This window comes from Ambystoma mexicanum, chromosome 7q (assembly GCF_040938575.1).
Source record: "Ambystoma mexicanum isolate Mex_15411 chromosome 7q, UKY_AmexF1_1, whole genome shotgun sequence".
In the NCBI taxonomy this organism is placed as follows: domain Eukaryota; kingdom Metazoa; phylum Chordata; class Amphibia; order Caudata; family Ambystomatidae; genus Ambystoma; species Ambystoma mexicanum.
Window position 1 is genome coordinate 345,460,069 of NC_090941.1, and position 20,213 is coordinate 345,480,281.

At 43.1% G+C, this 20,213-nt stretch overlaps 1 protein-coding gene across 1 annotated transcript in view; it reads left to right on the plus strand.

Annotated features, from left to right (window-relative positions):
- Nucleotides 1-20,213, plus strand: part of KLHL1 (kelch like family member 1) — a 1,778,891-nt gene that overhangs the window by 730,297 nt on the left and 1,028,381 nt on the right. The window contains exon 4 of the mRNA XM_069639396.1: nucleotides 15,851-16,047. Coding sequence (XP_069495497.1) covers nucleotides 15,851-16,047 — 197 coding nt within the window. The remainder of the gene's footprint in view (nucleotides 1-15,850; nucleotides 16,048-20,213) is intronic.

A 20,213-nucleotide genomic window follows, 5' to 3' on the forward strand; every position in this document is an offset into this window, starting at 1 on the left:
CTGGAATGCATTCCAGCCATGTGGATATTAAAAAAGTAACTGTTAACAATTACCTGTTTCCATGTGCCGACCTTTGCACAGGACCAAGAAAGTTGATTTGTAAATCTGAACATGGAAGTGTCATACCCCTTTTCATTAATCGTGCCCTGTGTGTTGGGGAAATAGGTTGAAATTGTGCGCACACTAAACATCCTTTTGTAAATAGCTTTACACCCTGGGACATAAGTGACTAATGGGCATATTATTTTAGGATTTCCAATGTTTTCTGTGAACCTCTGTGACCTGCAGTTATGGCATCATGGGCATGATGTAGCATCAGTCCCCGAAATGACAATGGTACCACCCATTGAATTATTGAATTTGGCCTGACATGAATTCCTGAATCCTCAGTCCATCCTGCAATTGAATTCTCTTTTTGTTCTTTAGCAACACTCTCAGTTCTTATTTCCCTTTGCAGTCCTCCTCAGTCAGAGGATTATGTTATGCATCTAGCATATGGTTATATAATAGGCCTAAAATTGGGTCTTCTCTTTGTGCCTTCACCAGTCATGGTCAGAAGTATCAAACTCCACTGTGCCACAGGCTGATCAACTATTCCCTGAGATGGAGAGCATGTTATCGCATCCACCTGGATTTCACCAAGCTAGTACTCAATAGGAAACAACTCCCCCATCACAGCCCCAATCTTGGCTCACTGACCTGCCTTGTCATTCCCTTCCTTGTCTTCCCCTGGTGTTTTCAGATGGCCTTGTGTCTTCCTCCAGTGAATGAGCATGTCATTTTCTGAAACAAGTTCATCTATGTCTTGGATAATTTTACCATGCTTAAGTGGTTTCATTTTATATGTTACCATTCCTCTCAATTTCCACCAGGGTAAATAAACTACAAACAATTTCAGGCGTAATAAGAATCAGTGAGCAAAATTATTTCTTTTGGATTTATTTTCTACTGCTGTGGACATTGCTTTATACATGGCAGCCTGTTCTACAACTTGACTGCTTTTGGGGCTCAACCTCATGCTTATTCTTGGAACACCATTATATATGATCCACCAGTTCCCTATTCATGTCACTAATTCCTTTTCAGAATCATCTCCCACGTGGGATGCACATCCATCTACATACACAGTTGGGAGGTCCGTGCACGTTTCCTCATTGAATGCCTTGTGTGGGGATTGTTGAAATGCAGTTACATTTCTTTCAAGCTCTATGTTTTCAGCTGCACAGACAGCTGTATAATCATGTAAGTCTCTGATTTTTAATAGGTTCAAAGAAAATCCCCTATTTTCAAAAGATCTCCTATCTCTACCATCAGGGGAAATGTATTCATGTCAAATCTAAAAGAGATAGGTAAATAAATATTTCAACAACTCCTAGTATCCTCTAGGAACAGTTATACCTCTCTAGGTGATGATGTGGTACTTATATCTTGAATAAAATAGATATAGTACAATACATAACAATATTTATCAAAAAATATATGATTTATTAATTGTAATACATATTTGTAAATACATTTTATACAGACCCTAAACTCACACCTTAGTTGATTATGTCTAATACATAGAAATCACTATTTTTCCATAAAAATACCAACATTGACTCAATACATAGACACAAAATGGCAAAACATTACAACATCACAAAAACAAATGTGTCACAAAACCACATATTCCCGACATGTAACATGTTTCAGTTCTATAGGCCCTTGAGTGGCTGCACTTTCTTCAGGGGAAACAATTACTATTCTTTAAAATTCCTTCAAAACCGTGCAGTAGGGGTCCCAAAAACATCCACCAACAGATGTCATAAAACCTGTAAAACAAAGAGATGGAAAACCTTAAGTTCCTAGAGATACCACTTAGTACACACATTACTACCCTCACCAACTGAAAAGGAAAATACCAAAGCAGTGTGAAGGTGCCACCAACCGTCACCATGACAGAAAAGATCAAGCATCTAACAAGGCAACCTTGAACCAAAAGTCAATTTCAGAAAGAGAACTGCCATTAATTGCTACTTTTAGGATTTAATCATGTAAGTCTGCCATTCCATGGGCAACTGGACTCTTTTTATTTTATTCTGTCCATATCTCACTTCCACTTAGAATCCCTGCAATGCCAATGTCCATGATGTGATTCTTGACTGAGCCAAATTACCTGATCTGATCCTTTTACTTTGTAAATGTTTTAAAGGCTGATGACTTGTCTCAAAAATCACCCGGTCCCCTTGAATAATGGGGCGGAATTGTTGTTATGCCCATACAGTGGTCAAAAGTGCTTTTTCACATTCTCTGAATTTAGTTTCTACCTATGAAAATGCCTTACTGGCATATGCAATGTTTTTGTTATTTGCATCATGTTTTTTTTTATATTACAGCTAATACACCTTGATTTGTGAATCCCATTTCTATAAAGAAGAACTGATTCTTTATTGTATACGCCAATCATGAGTCTTTAATTAAACAGTCCTTGAATTTGGCCACTGCCTCACTTTGTTCTTTTCCCCATATCCCGGCTAACCCTTGTTTCAGTAATATAGTCGAAGGTTGTGTGATTTCTGCATAATCTCCAATGAATTTCCTATTGTAATTCCTAACAAATTCTTAGGCCTTTCAAATTGGTGGAGTCTTTTACCATTTTTACCGCTTTCTGTAAAGATGCTTTTGCTCCAGTCTTTTGCATCTGACTAATTTAATTGAATTAACTTTTTAAGTCTGCATTTTTGATTAGCACATCGTCCACATAAATCACAGTTCCTCTCTCAGTTGCATCTGGGAGTGCTTTACTTAGGAATATCCCAAACTCACTTCCACTATTGATATAGCCAAAGGGGCCTTGCGGCCATGCATACTGGAATCAATTAAAGGAAAAGCCAAATAGATGTTGTATATATTTTGCTAATGCCATACACCAGTACCCAGCTGTAAGATCCAGAGTGGTAAATATCTTTACCACTGAACTTGTGCAATACCCTGATCATTAAGTTGGAGAGGCCACTCAAGTCAAGTCGGCACACAATCGTCAAAGGCCATTGGACTTTAGCACACCCAATATGGGATCATTTGAAGGGGCTTACCCAAAATGACTGAATTAAAATTACCGAATGGGAGATTTAGTCGAATTTCGGCCATACAAAAAGGTTTGCACATCCAAATACTTTGACCAAATGCCCCATTCGGTGGCATTATAGTGAACAAGGGCAGCAGGGGCTGCGGGGGTGTCACCTGCACCCTTGTTCACTAAAATGTTAGCAGTGTTTGCTGGGGTGTTCCTTGCAACTGTTCGCGTACAGTTAAAAGAAAAAAGAAAAGGACCGTGCAGCGCCGGTTCCCAATCATGGAAATGAATAGGAACAGGTGTCGCATAGACACAGCGAGTCGACAGCACACAGCAAAGTGTGTGGCTGCAAGGTAAGTAAGGGGGATGTGGGTGGGAGTGGGTAAAGTATTTGATTTGGGTTGTTTAACCGTAACAACTTAACCATATATTTGCCAAAACCGCTATGGTTTTTTCGGCTGCAGTTTTTTTCATTTACAGTAAAACAACACAAACCAGTTGAAGAACAGTGAATAGACCCAATGATGCCTCTGGGTTCCAGATTTTTTATTATTTCTGCCAGGGACTCCATGCAGGCCAGGGGTGACCTATTTTATTGCACAAATACTGGCTGCCTACCATACACTTCAGTTAGTGTAGCAACATGTATATCGGTCAGCCCACAGTCATAGGCATCTTTGGCAAAAACCTCTTAGACCTCCATAAATATTTTCCTCAACTGACTTCTCTATTCTTCATTTGTGCAAGCATCTACAGCTTGGATTTGTTCCTCTACCATTTATCGGCAATTCTGGGAAATCCTTCAAAGGAAACACCTCTGTGCTTTCCACTGGCTGTGTGGCAGTGTATCTTTGAAGAGCCGCAACCGTCAGATATTTTGGCATATTAACCTCCATCTCGACTTGCTGCATTTCACCTTGCTGTTCTGCTCTTTCATACTCACCTGTATTGAATAAGACACATTTTCCTGATGACAGCATATCACATATTTTGGTTCATAGGGGTAGAAAGATTGTATCATGAAATCCTGAGTCAGGCAATTCACCCTGTGAAGTTACATAGCTTTCAGGGATAGTCCCGATCACTGTGTTATTTAAATCAGCAGTGTAGTGGGATTCCTGTATTGCCAAACCTAATGATGTTTTTTTTTCTTCCAAATGAATGTTCTGGCATCCCTTGTTATTCACCAGTATTCGATTGGGGCCATCCCCAATCTCTACCAATGGTGTATGTTTGCATTCTAGGACTTGATGTTTCATGGATTCATTAAGACACACAAATACATCAAGCCCTTCCATTCGTTGTCGCTTTCTATACTTTAATGCTAGTGTAAATTGCTTGGTGAAAGTCGAAATAGTGACCTCCTTCTTTACCTGAAGCTCAACTGTATATGACATCATTTGGTTACAATGGTACGCGTCTCTTTTGTTCTCAAATTCAGGAGCCGCTCCAACCATTTGGTTCAAAAAATCTAACACCATACACATTCTGTGCATGATTTAGTTTCCCAAATAGAATTTGCTTTTGGTCCCATCCAAACATTGTGAGGAATGTTTTGGAACCAATTGCGATTTTTAACATGCACCTTCCCACAATTCCTTGCCTCAAACTTAGTATTTACTGTCTGTCAAGTATTTGTTTAAACACAATGTCATGAATGAAACTCGCTTACTCCTCTAGGGCCAACCCTCACATGCACCGTGATCCAGGCCTGCTCTTCTTTCATGTGTCTCTCTGTAATTGTTGAAATATATTTTTCCTGATCTGACTCTGCAGCAACAATTGGTTTACAATTGTCCTCATTGAGGCATAAAAGGGATTTTATTTTCTTCAATCAGTGCCTGCCAATTATTCTTGGGGTCCAGAAAAATCTCTACAGATTGCTTTTCCTTTTCTCCTTGCATTTCACTCTGTCACATGAGTATTACAGTGACAGTAGGCACACAGCCATTTTGGAGATACACTTCCACCTCACTTTCTGATCTAGCAATGGTGTGACATTCAGCACTGTTGCTCTGGCTCATTACCTTTTTCAGGTTTCAGGGTAGTTTTTGGCCAACGACCACAATACCCTATTTACCCCGTTAATAAGAGGTGACAGCCTCCTAAGTCAATGTGTTCCTATAAGGAATGGTGTCTCATCTATGGGTGTTAGCACCACTTCCTGTCTCATTCTAGGCTACCCCCAAACGCCCATCCGGCTCCGGCACCCGTGAAAGGGGAATCACCGGGCCATTCCGACCTCGGCAGACACGTTAATTCCCCTTGCGCTGGTGCCGTAGCCGATACGTCCCCAATCCCATTTGAGCCCCCATAAAGCTCAATGGGAATGGGGAGGATGGTAGCAGCGGTACCGTCTATAATTGTACCGTTGCTACCATTATGTTCTGCTCGCGGGTGCTGGTATGGCCACCTGGTTAGACCAGATGGCTGCAAGGACACCCACGGGCAGATGTCCTAGTAGGGCGGTATGGTAGCAACGGTGCCGGTAGCGATACTAGTGCCGTTGTTGCCTTACTGCCATACTCCTAATGAGGCCCTATGTCTTCGTATCTTGATGTCAACTTCGGTGACACCCACCACTGGTATTAAATTATGTACAGGGCCTTCACTCTGCCTCAACATCAGCATGTCCTGTGTGGATTTTCCCTCATGTATGCTTTACATTAATTTCTGGGACATCACAGTTGCATGGGCACCTGTGTCAATCATTGCTAATGCGTTGCATCTTTCTTTGATAGTAATAGGGCATCATTTCTGTCCTCACATTCTTCTAGTATACATAGGAAATGTGAATTCTTACTGATTTCAGGGATTACTTTCCTTAGGACGGCCTGACTTCTTGCTCGGCAAAGGGGCATAAGAAATGACACTATACCCCCTTTTTGTCCATCAAGCTTTGTGTCACTTTTTTTATCTTGTTGGATTCAGAATCCACTTGCAGCGCAGCCCCTGACTTCCCTCCATGTCTCGGGGCCCGGCAGTATTCATCCCCCTTTCCTCTAATGCTTTTTCCTCATTACCTCGTTCCTTTCCACTTACCTCCATTCTGGAACCTAGTGAATCTATATTTTCCCAAGTGTCTTGTGGCAGCATGTCAGTTTCTGGTGTGTGACACTTACCTACATTTTGTACAGTACCTGTCATTTCCGCCTCCTGAAAAATCTGTGGCTCAAAATATTCTTCAGTGACTGAACGGCACCTCTCTCTTGGGGCATTTTCATTTCTGTGGAAGTATGACCAGTCTTTAGATTATCAGATAAGGATAGGTCACTTGTTTCTTTCTTTTCATTTCAAATTGCTGAGACATGCAGTCTATCATTAACGCTGCAATGATTCTCTTTGTCACAAACCATCATTTGTTTGATGGTGTGTATTTCATCTTTTTCATATTGCATATTCGTTTTAAATGGCCTTCTAGCTCACTGGTCATTTGGTTTTTCATGTTCATTTCTTTTTTCCTGTTCCTCATTTTAACAGTGGCCAGATTGTTCGGGCATGGCCTTTGGCCATACATTGAACAATCTGGCCACAGGCCATGGCCACAGCCATGTTTACTAGTTCCTTCACATAACTTATAAACCCAAAGTAAGTGTTACTGTAGCATATCTCATAACCCCACAATTTTCAATGGGTGTCCGCGTACATCAAAAGCTGTTTGTGGTCCATAGTAATGGTTGCAAACAGGAAAGGAGACTGCTAACATTGCAGGAAACATACAATCATTTTTACATCCAGTAACACATATACTGTAACCCTTTCTTCTCTCCCCCTCCCTCCACAGACACTCTTTGCTCCTCAACAAAACTACAAATGTATTTTCTGTTTTATTTCTCGGGTCCGCTAACAGCCAACTCTGTTCACAGAACCAACATGGCAACCGTTTCAAAGATGTTTGACGCACGTCATGTTTCTTCGTTAAAAAATCACCTTCCTCTCCTGGTGACCACAAAACTCACGCAGATCCTTGATCAGAATAAAAGTCGATGCCCCAAACAATCTGGCCACTGTCCATGGCCACAGCCACGCTTACTCTGACTGCTACAATACCCACACTCCAAAAGTTCCATTACATAACTATTAAACCCAAAATAAGTGTTGCTGTAGCATATCACACAACCACACAATTTTCAATGGGTGTCCGAGGACATCAAAAGCTGCATGTGACATCTAGTGATGGCTGCAAACAGGAAAGCAGACCGTGAACACCACAGAAAACATACAAACATTTGTACACCAAATGACACATATATTGTACACCTTATTCTCTCCCACACCCTCCGTAGGCACTTTTTCATCCTCAGCCACACTTGTGTTTCCCAAAGCACATCCAAATGATAGGCATGCCGAGCTGAACAAACTTCACTTTTCAGCACCCAATGGACCCTGAGGGAGACAATCTTCAGAGATGGGCCTTGCCAATCCTAGCTAAACCTTGATCATAAGCATAGGAAGGTATTCCACCAGAAAGCTACCAACAATATACATGTCTGGGAAAGACCAGCAAAGAAGCCAAAGGGATATTAGCCAATGTGCTCATTTATAATCAATTGAATGGTACATTTGAACGAAATCGGCCAGTACCATTCGATTGACAATAAAAAATACTGAACATGTTGAATGGGCGTTGCAGGGGAGTCCCCCACTCCCCATGTTCAGTATTTTTGGCCTTGAGGGTTGTGGGGTTGTCCCCCACTTCCTGAACAATGGAGGCAGGGGACCCAAAAAAAGAAAAGTGAAAAAAGGTAAACGGGACCTGCAGCATCCAACCCGACCTGTGTTAGGGGGATGGATCTGATGCCGCAGGGGAAGCGTAGGCGAGCAAGCAGGCAAGTAGGGGAGTGGGGGTGAGGATGGGGGTGGGTAAGGGACGTTAGCATGTGTTTGGCAGAAGTGCAAAGCGATTTGCAGCAAAATTTACGACAGTCAATTCCGCTGCAAATAATTGCACTTTGGTCAAACAACCCAAATCCGCCAAAGGAGACAAAAAAAATAAATATAATCCCTGCAACAGGCCAGAGAGCCTTCTAAATAAAAAAAGACACTTGAATGATGAAGTGGGCCTTAGGGAATTAAAATTAATAATACAAGAGGGCAAGAGGAGCAAAAAATGTGAAAATAAGTTAAAAATTATACAAATAGCTGGAATGGAGCAGAAAGACAACGAGGTGTCAAACATATATCTAGATATTGCTGAGCAGCATCCTTCCCTATAAAGAGACCAGTCTTCTCATGTGACTATACCAAATCGTGGGATATACATTCCACTAATGCAGGTGCAAACTTAAAGTGTCTACTGAGTATGGTCTCACGCCGTGCAGCAGACTCTTTTAACACACATTGGGCCTCATTATAACTCAGGCGGTCCGGAAATAATGGTGGCGGTAAAGCCGCCGCCACCGTTGTTTCCGGACCACCTGATCCCGACTCCTGCAGGTCCGACCTGGTGGGCGGCCGAGGAAACACTGAGGAAACACCGGCAGCATTACAAGATGCTGCCGGTGTTTCCATGATCCCCATTCCGTCTCCGTGATTCCCGGAAAACCGGGGTTGTAATGCCCCGGTAATTCTGGGAATCACGGAGGCGGAATGGTAATACGAGTTCGGCGGTAACCAGGCGGTTTTACCGCCGCGGTTACCGCCGGACTCATAATGAGGCCCTAACTGGGCAAAGAAACCCATAGTGCCAACAAGGCCAACAAGGCATCGCCTATGACACTGCCCAATGGACACTTTGCCTGGCACATGGATGCCAGTGATGTCCGGGGCACAAAAACACATCCAATGCACCCACTAGGTATGGCCTGTCAACATTCCCATAGGCCCCAAGAACACCAAACCTATCCAGAGTGCCAAAATGGTCAAGGTCTACCGCCATGCTGAGTGGACACTGTAAATGAGGCATGAACGTTAGCCCATGCCAAGGCCAAAACAGACACAACCAATGCTCAATTGGCATTTCCTGCAGCAGGTTCTCTTGGATACTGTCCCTGAGACCTGTGCCTGAGACCACCGGGAACAGCAAACACAATCACAGACATGACTGTAAATGGCCTGCAGTCATGTAGGAAGAACCGTAGATGCACCTGCAGTGCCCACTGGACATGGCATGCAGCAATGCTTAGAGCACAATGTTTCCACGGACACAGGTTCAATTACCAAACCCACAGTACAAACTGGTCACCCTTTGACCATGACCAATGCAACGTTTTCAGGAAGATGCCATTCAGGCAGGTTGCATGAAGAGTGGATCTACTTCCAACTTTTCACAAATGTTTTATTTCAATCCCTGCAGTGCATTAATCTCAACATTTCTGCAAATTGTTACTATAGCAAGGTGAATATGAAATTTGTTTGTGTTTTCTTTTACCCTCCAATAACTTTTCAACAACTTGATGGAACTTCTCAAAACTTTCAAACAATTGAATTTGCGTAATCTGTTTGTTTGTCTGTTGTTGCAGTTCAGTCTACAATGGACAAAGTTCAATGGGAAGCTTTTATATGGCATCCCCAATAACATTGCCCCCCTACAAATGCCTCACACTTGAAAACTCCCAAAAATAGGTAGAGTATACTGTATATGTTTTATGGAAATACTGTGCATCTCAATATGTGGGCAAACATTATACATCTTCCAAAATGTCTCCATGGTGAAAGTTTCTAGCCGTACCCTCTAAAGTCCATGGGCCAACCACAAGGTCACTCTGTAATTTTTTTCTCAAAAGGGGAATGGTCCATCCATCTCAGGCATATCTTTACCCTCCCCAAGTACATGGCATGCCCATTGGTTGTTAATTGGCAATTTCTTTTTTTTTTTTAAGATCTCTTTATTGGATTTTCAATAAACCATAACACACATAGATCCAACAAAATTTTACAATAAGCATTAACATCTACATTTTAAACACCTTACATTATAAATTACATTAGTATTACCAACCTATGTGAAACATAAATGCCATCACTATCAAGTGTAATCACTAACACACCAAAAACAACTCAGAAGACAACATGAAAGGGGGAGAAAAAAAGGGGGGGAGGGAGAGAGGTTCCTAATTTCTAACATTGTTCATCACAGGATCTGAAACAAAAATGGAAACCAATCACATATTTTAAAACCTGCCTTCATAAAATATTATTTCCAGATTTTTATCAGGTACGTCTGGGAACTATACAAGAACCCAATATATCTCAAATGAATTGTCCTCATTATGACTTGTCTTTTGTTTATTTACATTTAAAAACACACTAGACAGATTTTTCCAAAATGAACATGTGAACATCATGGGTTCAGTTAGATGCCAGATTCTAACATAAGTGTGGTGTAAATACAGATTACATGTTATTTTGCCAAATTAAAAAAGAACAAAAACGTTTTCAACAAAACATTTTTGTGGAAAAAAAAAAAAAAACCCTTATCCCTACCATCCATACATATATTTTAAGAAATATTGTATTTTTTGGCAAAAATGTTTAGATAAACATGCTGTTTGTTATTTTTAATTCAGTAAAATCACTGCATACCATAAATACATCTAAAACTATTTGTTGTAGGTGAGAACAACAGTTCTACTAATGTATGTTACAATGAAGATGTATTTTAGGCCCGCCCAAACCATCCACAGACTGAACTTTATTAAACTGTCCCAAAGAATTCAGAATTGTACATATATTTATTTTGGAATGTTTCTTACAATTTTGACAAATTTCGCTTACGCTGTTAGCATTTTGTAACAACGCTATTCCTGATGGGAGTCCAATCAGACCAACAAAAAAAAAACACATTCACTTAGTGCCCATGCCCAGTGAACACTGTGCTGTGTGGCATTGTGGAAAACATCTATATTATCCATTGGAGATTGACTGCAGCCATGCCCAGTGAAAGGTTCACCTGCACATGCCCCAGGCATATTAAAGATGCCCATATGGTCCAGTGGGCAAGATATGTCCTAGTGGACACTTGACCCATGGCATGGCGTTTGTCCATGCCCTTAGCTAATGCCTAATTTGCCAAATGAGCATGATCTGTTGTAATGACTAGTGGACATTTTGCCATGACTCTTTTTGGGGATAGGTATACACTTCTTTAGGTTTCTCGCCGTTTGTCGTCCAGAGCAGGGTTATTTGAGGATTCTGGAGACTGCTCTTTCATGTCTGTCAATTCACTTCTCCAGATTGCTATTTCTTCTGCATAGTGTTCCTTGATGCTGCTGCAGCAGTTTAGGTGGCCCTTTCCCACTTGTGTGTCCATATGGATGTGCTCACATTTCCACAACAGAAATGGCTTTGAAGCATTGTGGATGATCAAAATGGATGTTGTATCCCTTTCATTCAATGGCATTGTCAAGTCACATAAGGACAAATGACCACCGTGTATTGTATATGTGGTTGACAGTTGTTTCCACATGCTTATATTTGATGATGAAATCTGTAAGATGTCATTCATGGGAGATGCAGGCCAGAAGCACTGAGGAAGGGAAGTGATAAACTGGCCATGAGTGAGCAAGATGCATATCTGGCAAGTGTCTTTGCACTTACATGAATTGTAAGGCTGACACCTTCATCATGCTGAGCAAGACCCCCAAGCTGTTGTGAACTTTCTCGGGTATGTGAGTGGGTGTGGGGATCCATTACTGTTGGGTATGTGACTTTCATCTTCTCACAGGTCATCCTCAGTGTGGGCCAGCATACTGTTCTGTGTGCTCCACAGCAAACAAGATTGGTACGGCTGTAGGAGTCTGCTTGTTGTCCTCCTCAGTGCACGGGTAAGGAGGCAACCTAACCCGTTATCCAGAGAGTGTTGTAAGAAAATAACATGGGAGCTTCAACACTGACCTTTGTAGCAAGTTAATTCTAAAGAATTTCACTCAGACATTACACAATTCATCCAACAGCTGGTGACGGTACTGTGCTACATAAGTGTGGGTGTTTGGGTAATATGTATTTGGGTTGTATTTATGTGCGGTGGTTTATTCTGTGATGTATTGCAATGGGAGTGAAGTGATGAGAGTGGGTGCACACTCAATGTAGAATTGGGGGGTGCAGATTGGTTGGGATACTGGGATGAGGAGTAGGTGCAGGCTCAATGTAGAATTGGGGCAGCAGATTGGTCAGACTACTGGACCAAGGAGTGCGTGCAGGCTCAATGTATACTTGTAGGGCGCAGATCGGTCACGGGAATGGTACAAGGAATGGGTGCAGGCTCAATGTTGATTTGGAGGGTGCAGATGTGTAGCAGTGGGAGTAATGGTGATTGCTTATTAGTAATCCTATATTACTTCTTTCCTATTTACCCAGCCAATGTCATAGTACACATTGCAGTGCAAAGTATTTCTACTGTGCTATGTTCTTTAGCCATGGGGCCAAGTCGTGGCATGCTGGGTGCTACGTTTTCTTTGGGCTGCAGGTTTATGCTTGCATTTCATTCTGTGAAACGTCTCACAGCACCATACGTTTGCACCACTCAAAGTTCACGCTTGTGTTATCACTTTTGCGTGGCGTTAGCGCTTTTTCTGTAAATTACTCCCGATATGTTTACATGTTAAAACTATTTTCATATTCAATGACATTTTAAATAACTGCTCCTCATAGAATGGCTTCTTCTTTTCAAGACTAGAGTTCAATATACAGGTGTTTCAACATCCAATTTTTTTCAAATCTCTGCCAGTGCAGTGACAATAACCATGTTACAAACAAAGTTGCAGTCTAGGCAGGAACAATGTATTTGTTTGTTTAATTTACAAATTAAAATATTTTTGCATGAATGCCGCTTGCTCCAAAGGCAATGCAGACTTTCCATCTGCTCAAAGAAGAGGGCCTATGTCCAAGCTCGCATCTCTGGGGTCACTAACAACATGGCTGACATTTTCAAAACCTGCATGGAATTCACTAATCTTACTTCAGTCTCCATTTCCCCTCTGCTTTCCCTGGCCCTCTGCAATTCTCTGACCACTTACTTCATTACTAAAGCTCAGGACATTCTGTCCTCTCTCTCCTCTACACCATTACCTTCTCTATTACCTGCTAACAGGCCTCCCTTGGCCCCCCCTTGGCCCTTCCTTCCTACTCTTCTCTTTCTCTCCCGCATCACCTGATGTGGTGTCTGTTCAAGTTCGCTCTATGAACGTCTCATCCAAACAGGTACTCCTCAAGAACTATCAAGGACAACATTGTCTCCCCTGCTCCAGCCTTGGCTGATTTCTGCAATCTCTCCTTTGCCACTGGATCCTTCCCACCACTCCTCAAGCACTCCCTTAAAAGGCTTCTGCCGACCCTCCTGTCCAGCTAATTATAGCCCTATCTCCATTACACCCTTCATGGGCAAACTCTTGGAGAAGCTGGCCATCTCCCAGCTTATCTACCACACTGAATCTGTTGGTTGTCTCCACAACACCAGTCTGGTATCAGAGCAGCCAGAGGCTTGGAAACTGCACTCCTGAACAACCGTGAAGACTTGCTCTCTAATCTCAATTCCATCTCTCCTTCAGTTCTCATCCTTCTTGAACTTTCCTCTGCCTTTGATACGATCAAACATGTGACCCATAAAAATCAGCTCTGTGATACTCATGGCATTGCTGACCTGGCTCTGGACTTGTTGACCTCATTCTTCTCTGAACAACCTTCCCAGGTTCAACTGGGCCCATTTCTCCCCTCCATCTCACTCTCCACCTGTGGTGTCCATCAGGGCTCTATACTGTTGCCTTGGATTTTTAACATCTACCTTGCCCCCCTATCCCATTTGATCTCTGCCTTATCTCCTAACTTTCAGTGTTATGCGGATGACATACAACTCTCCTTCAAGATTCCCTCCTCTGTCTCCTCCTCTTCCCCTCTCATTCCTGGCTGTCTGTCTGCAATTCAGGCATGGTGCACTGCAAATGCTCTATGCCTTAATGCCAATAAGACTGAGTACCTTCTCATTGGGACTCCAGCTCCCTCCTTCCCTTCAACACTCTGGCCACATTGCATGGGCCCCCTTCCCTCACCCTCCTGTGAGACAAAAAACTTGGTACCATCTTCGACTCCTCGACTCCTCTCTCTCCCTCTCTCCTCACATCATGGACCTTTCCAAGAAGGGTGACTTTCAGCTGCACCTCCTCAGAGGCATTCTCTTTTTCTTCACTTTCCCCCAGACACTCAATGGGGGTCATTCTGAGTCAGGCGGTAGGAGATACCGGGCACCGGTAAGGAGACCGGTGCCGGTACTCCCCTATCGCCAGATTCCGAGGTCCCCTAACGGGAACCGCAAGGGACGTGTGGTCGGACAACATGTCCCTTACGGGTCCCTTTAGGGGACCAGGCCATTAATTACGGGCCTGCCATTAGCAGGCCCAAATAGCGCCTTCCCCAATCCCATTGAGCCCTATGGGGGCTCAAATGGGAATGGGGAATGGTTGGTGCAATGGTGACTTACCGGTCCCGCCAGAGTCAGACTAGACCGGTAAGTCCCCATTGCACCAAACCGGACACAGTCACGGTATGGGAGGCAGCCATGGAGCAAATTGCTCCATGGCTACCACCATACTCGTAATGACCCCCAATTTCTCCAGAGGTCTGGTCCTCTCCAAGCTGGACTACTGCAACAGTCTTTTCCTCAACCTGCCTAACTCCTCCCTTCGCTCTCTTTAACTAATACAGAATAGCACTGTGAGACAAATCTTTAGCCTCAAGCCCAAGGACTGCATCTCTCCAGCTCTAAAATCTCTCCACTGGCTCCAGGTTGCTGCAATGATTAAGTTATAAACCGTCTGCATCATTAACAAGCCTTTCTGGGTCCTGGGAGCCCACTGCATCCAATGCCCTCTGGCCAAATACCTCCCTGTAGAGCCCTTCAGGCTTCTATATCCAACTCTCTGCAGATCAGATGCTTCTTCAAGCAGAGGGTGGGTGCTAGATCTCAGACTTCCCCCGGATCTCCTTAAGTCACAGAAGCTTCTCAAGATCCTTCTTTTTTCTTCTTCCTTCCCTCTCCGCCTCCCCTGCTAATGTTCCCCCTCTGCCTCTAGATTGGTTGCCTGATTCATTCAGATTCTTACAGTGCACAAGGTCCTCCCCAACCAGTCTACCCCTGCACCTGGTCTCTGGTGTCCCACCAACCGGCACTTGCCCTTCTGGGCTCTCTTGTCCTTCACTACCCTGGCTGGGCCTGCACCCCCCTGTGCCCTTATGCATGTGGACTTTCTGCCCCTGCACTCTGTCCTCCCTGGGCTCTGCCCAACTGGCCTCCCTTGGCACTTGCCTAAACCCTCCAGCACTTCCCCCCACTCCTCTGCACTTCTGTTTACTGCACTTGCATGATCTAAATGTCATGAGGCCTAGTAGGACCGTTTTTGTTTTGTCATCCCTGTCCCCCACACTTGTCTAGTTACGCCTTGAAACACATTGTGTATAGGCACATTATAAAAACCTAATAAATAAAAAGTAAATACATACAGCATATTACATGTTGTTAACTTTGCTATCAAGGTATTCTATGTCTTATATTGTAGAACTAGTGTGAAAGTACATGCACACAGGCCAAAGTGTGTGAGGAGAGATATTTTCAAAGTGTTAATACGTCATGTGGTATATTTGGTTGTAATTGCGTACAGCTGGCCTAATATAGTTCCAATGCAACAGCTCTCTCTAGCCGTAAAAACAGGCAAAGATGGCACTCTCTACTGCACATGACTTCATTGGAGAAACATACATCTGACCTTTTATTATATTGTATGATATTGCAGAGAAAACAAAATCAATGATAGTTTAAAAGCAACTTTCGTTAGTGTCTTACTTTGGGTATTGTTGTTTAAGGATGCTTGGAACTGAAGGAGGATAACATTGAAAACCTACTCTCTGCTGCTTGCCTGCTTCAGCTTCCGCAAGTCGTGGAGGTGTCCTGTCATTTCCTCATGAAACTTTTACACCCCTCCAACTGTCTGGGAATCCGAGCATTTGCTGATGCCCAAGGGTGCATCGAACTGATGAAGGTGGCACACAACTACACCATGGTAAGGATACAGCAATACTTTAAAACATTCCAAAAAGATGTGCAAGCTTTGACTGCCTTTGACGAGTAATTAATTCCATCTGTATGGAGTGCAAGAATAGAATGTGTTTAAATATTCATGTTAGAACACCGTCTTTGATGAATACTATATACTTCTTCACTGAAATTCCATCATTATCAGTCGTGCACAAGCCACCAACTACATTCATTAATGCATTATTTAAGTTGTACAAAGCAGCAGAATTGTGGCATGGGAACTTGTATGTTAAAACCCGGCTGATGGTCGAAACAGGGGTATATGAGTGGGAACAAAAGGTTTGAGAATATTTTTATACTCCTATAAAATGTTAATGTAGGTTCTCAAGAATCTGTCAAATATGGAGACAGAAGTTAGTACAGGGTTATCCACCCTAACCGTGGAACCAGTCTAAGAAGTAGCTTTAAAATGGGTTTCATGTCAGCGAACAGAAAACGTTTTTGCGTAGCTTAGAGCGGCGAATACCAAAATGGTGTCAATCCACATAACTTGAGCATGGTGTGTTAAGTGGTGTGCTGTGCCGCCACCACTGGTTGAATACATGTCTACTATTTCGATACTTGATTCATTATTTCACAGACCCCTCATTTCAATCGTGGCAACATCTCTGCACAGAGTATTTTCAGAAAGCTTTTTTAGGGAGTAAAAGTACACTAATGCCTGGAAAAATGGAAAACTATACCAGAATAAGTCATGTCTTTTCACATAATTGTTCACTCGGGAGTCACAACAATGGTCCACATTTACAAAATGTTTTTCATGGGTCAAAGTGCCTGCTGTAAAATTACACTTTGCGCTGGGCAGAAATCGTTTTCAGATCGAACTTTGCGCTGGCCCTTCCCACTTTGTGCACTGCAGGAGCGCTTTCACCGACACAGAGCACAACAAACCGGAAAGGCCAGGACAAAGAACCAAATAGGGGCTGGAATATGCAAAATCCCCATTCATGGTGGAAAATGAGGAAGAACATGGGCATGGTGAGGGAGGCACTGTGCAAACAAAAAACACACCCAATCAAGCGCTAAGGAAACCCTATCCACAGAAGCTATCGCGCAATTGTTTGGAGTTCAATAGAGAAGGCATAGCTAGCAATCTTACCATCACCCGTTCCAGATTGAAAAGCACAAAGAGCCATGAAAGCACATGCACAAAAGTGAAATGCAACACCATTGAACATAGATTGCTACAATGCCAGATCTTGTGTTGCTAGCACTGATACTATTACATGGAAGGAGGAGGAGGAGAATGAGGAGGAGGCCTAGAATATTCCATCCAGGAACAACATTATTCAGATGCCAGACAAGGAGGTGTATGAAAGATACTGCTTCCCTCCCCAGGTCATCCTAGACCTGGTCATGGAGTGGGAGAATGACTTGGTATCACCCACCATGTGCTCATAGGCTGTGACACCTCTGGTCAAAGTGCTATCAGCCCTACACTTCCTGGCCACAGGATAATTCTAACACACCACAGCCATTGTCGGAGGTATTTCACATTCTACACAATCAAGGTGTCTCCAACAGGTTTTGCTATGCATCTTTTCACATGTGCATAGTCACCTTCACATGGCACACACACTGCAGGAAAGGCTGAGAGCGGGCCACAAATGTTATGCATTTACACTCTCTCCCCAGGTACTCGGAACCATTGACTGCACTCATGTAGCGCTGTAACCCCCCTGAGACACCAAGCATATATACCAAATAGGAAACATTGTCATTCCATCAATGTGCAGGCAATCTGTGATGTCAAGGGACAAATCATGCATGTCAATGCCAATTTCCCAGGATGCACGCATGACAGCTACATCTTCCGACATTGCCCCACATACCAGGCTCTTGCATCGGAAACCTTTGTAAACACCTGGCTGGTGGGTGAGTATCAACTATCAAGCACAGACAAGCAGTCACATGACACGTAAAAACTCAATAGATGAGAATACATGCAATTAGCAACCATTTACTCCTTTGAAGACGACAGTGCCTTCCCGCTCACCATTCATGTTGACACACATCAGGAATTCAGCCACCCCAGGGGAGGCACACTACAATGCAGCACCCATAGCCACTTGCATCATAGTGGAGCTCACATTCAGAGTGGTACTAAAGTCACACATACCCTCCTTTGACCACTCAGGTCGGGTATTGCTATATGCGCCCTATGATGAATCAAAGGCATTTGTCCTTTCTCCACAAGGGGAACCATCCCGCTTTGAGGCTAGGGAAGTGAGCCTGCTCCACAAGACGTTCCCTAGGAATCTGGGCAAGTTGGAACTCACTGGGAGAGATTCCCTGTTAGGGCACATGGACTCCCATTCCTGTGAGGAAGACCTAAGCCACACAGCCTAGTGGCATAGATGGGAATAAGTGCTGCAAAGACTAATGTACCATATTCCTGTCTGGATGAAGGTAGTGCTGGAGCCTACCAACATGAATAATGAAATGAGTATATCTCTTTAAGAGGCAATGCATACTTAACTGTGATGAGTGGAGGAAGTTGGAGAAGCAGAGAGTATCTTACACTGGGGAAGCTTCCTGACATGAGCACGCCTGGACGAGGTGGACCAGGGAACAATCCGGGAGACCACAACATTCGAAGAGAAGCTGAATGCCCAAGAGAGCCACTGGAGAACCGATGTATTCAACAACGGGAGAATTGTTTTCTGCAGAAAAACAGAGTCCTATTGCTGGTGGTGGCGAGACCATGTCGCTTCCATGGAAGGCAGGGTGCCCAACCAAACACGGCAAGACCATCCAAGGAGGTAACGGGATGCTTGAGCAACTTCCAAGTGGTAAAGTCAATTTACATCATATGGAATGCTGGGAATAGCAGACCAACGAGCATGCAGAACAAAAGAGCCACTCGGCATACGGCAGAAGGACAGCTGGAGCTGAGCGTGCGACAAACAGAAGGAGGGAGAAACCCAGTAGTGGAGAAGAACAGCTGAGCAAACGCAAAAGTCTGCAGCATTCCCCAGCCTGCAGATTGTTAACAGGGAGAATGGGAGAAGCAGGAAGAGGAACTCTTCCCATTACTCACAAAAAGTTACTTAATATAAACCAATGTAAATGGAACTGTATAGATCTGTGAAGGAGGGAATTGAATAATCCTGAAGGGAGGTCCATGAAGTTTCCAAACCAGAAACCTGATAACAAAGGGCAAACCCTTAATGAGCAACAAGCTGCAAATGTAGGAAACTGTGACATAAAGTCTGGTAACAGCAGAGGACAGACTCGTTTATCAAGTACAGAAAGTGATAACGAGAAAATCCATACATTGGGAAATACCAAGGAGGCATACAACACAACCAAGCTGAGAGAACTTGGATCAATAGAGTGTGGGAGGTACACATCCTCCAACCAACAAGTGAGAAAGTATAATGAGTAAGGTTGGCCTAAATACTTTGTTTAAGTGAATATCAAATCCAAGAATTTTGTAGAGGAATTACAAGAGTTAATTCAAGAAATAAAGAGAAACTATTACTGAAGATTCTGCTGGATAAATAATAACCAGAATAAATACATTCATATACAGAATCCACCGGAAAAGACTGCAATATCAGGATAATCCAACCAATCTCCTGGGATTGGTTAAGTTTCTTTTTTAAGTGCTAGGGTCAGGGTAGAATTAGATTTGGACGGAGGACATTTCTTCTTTGGGATTGCCTGACTACTATGGTGGTCAAGGTGGACCCCTTCTCAAGGGTCACCTCAGCCTTGGCCTCAGATTGCAGCAATAAGGAGACTAAATACCAGAGTGATGGATAAACAAAGCTTCTTGTATTAGAAAATAAACAGCATACAGAGAAAATAGCTGATAATCAGAAAAATACAGAATGACAAGTAGTGGGCAGCTGTCATTCGGAGCTCTGCAGTGACCTCCCTTAAAGCACAGATTATATAACATGTCATAAGCAACTCACTAATATATTATATCATTTTCACAATGGTGGGTGTTACTTGGCATGATATTGCAGACATTTGGCAATAACTGTCAACATCTGACTTGGGACCTTATGACAAAGCCTTGCAAGTTCATGGAATGGGTACATTGTGTTGTAATATGGAGAAGTAGCATTCACAGAAACAACTACTGTTATCTACCATAAATGGTGCTAGTTCTACAGTTGT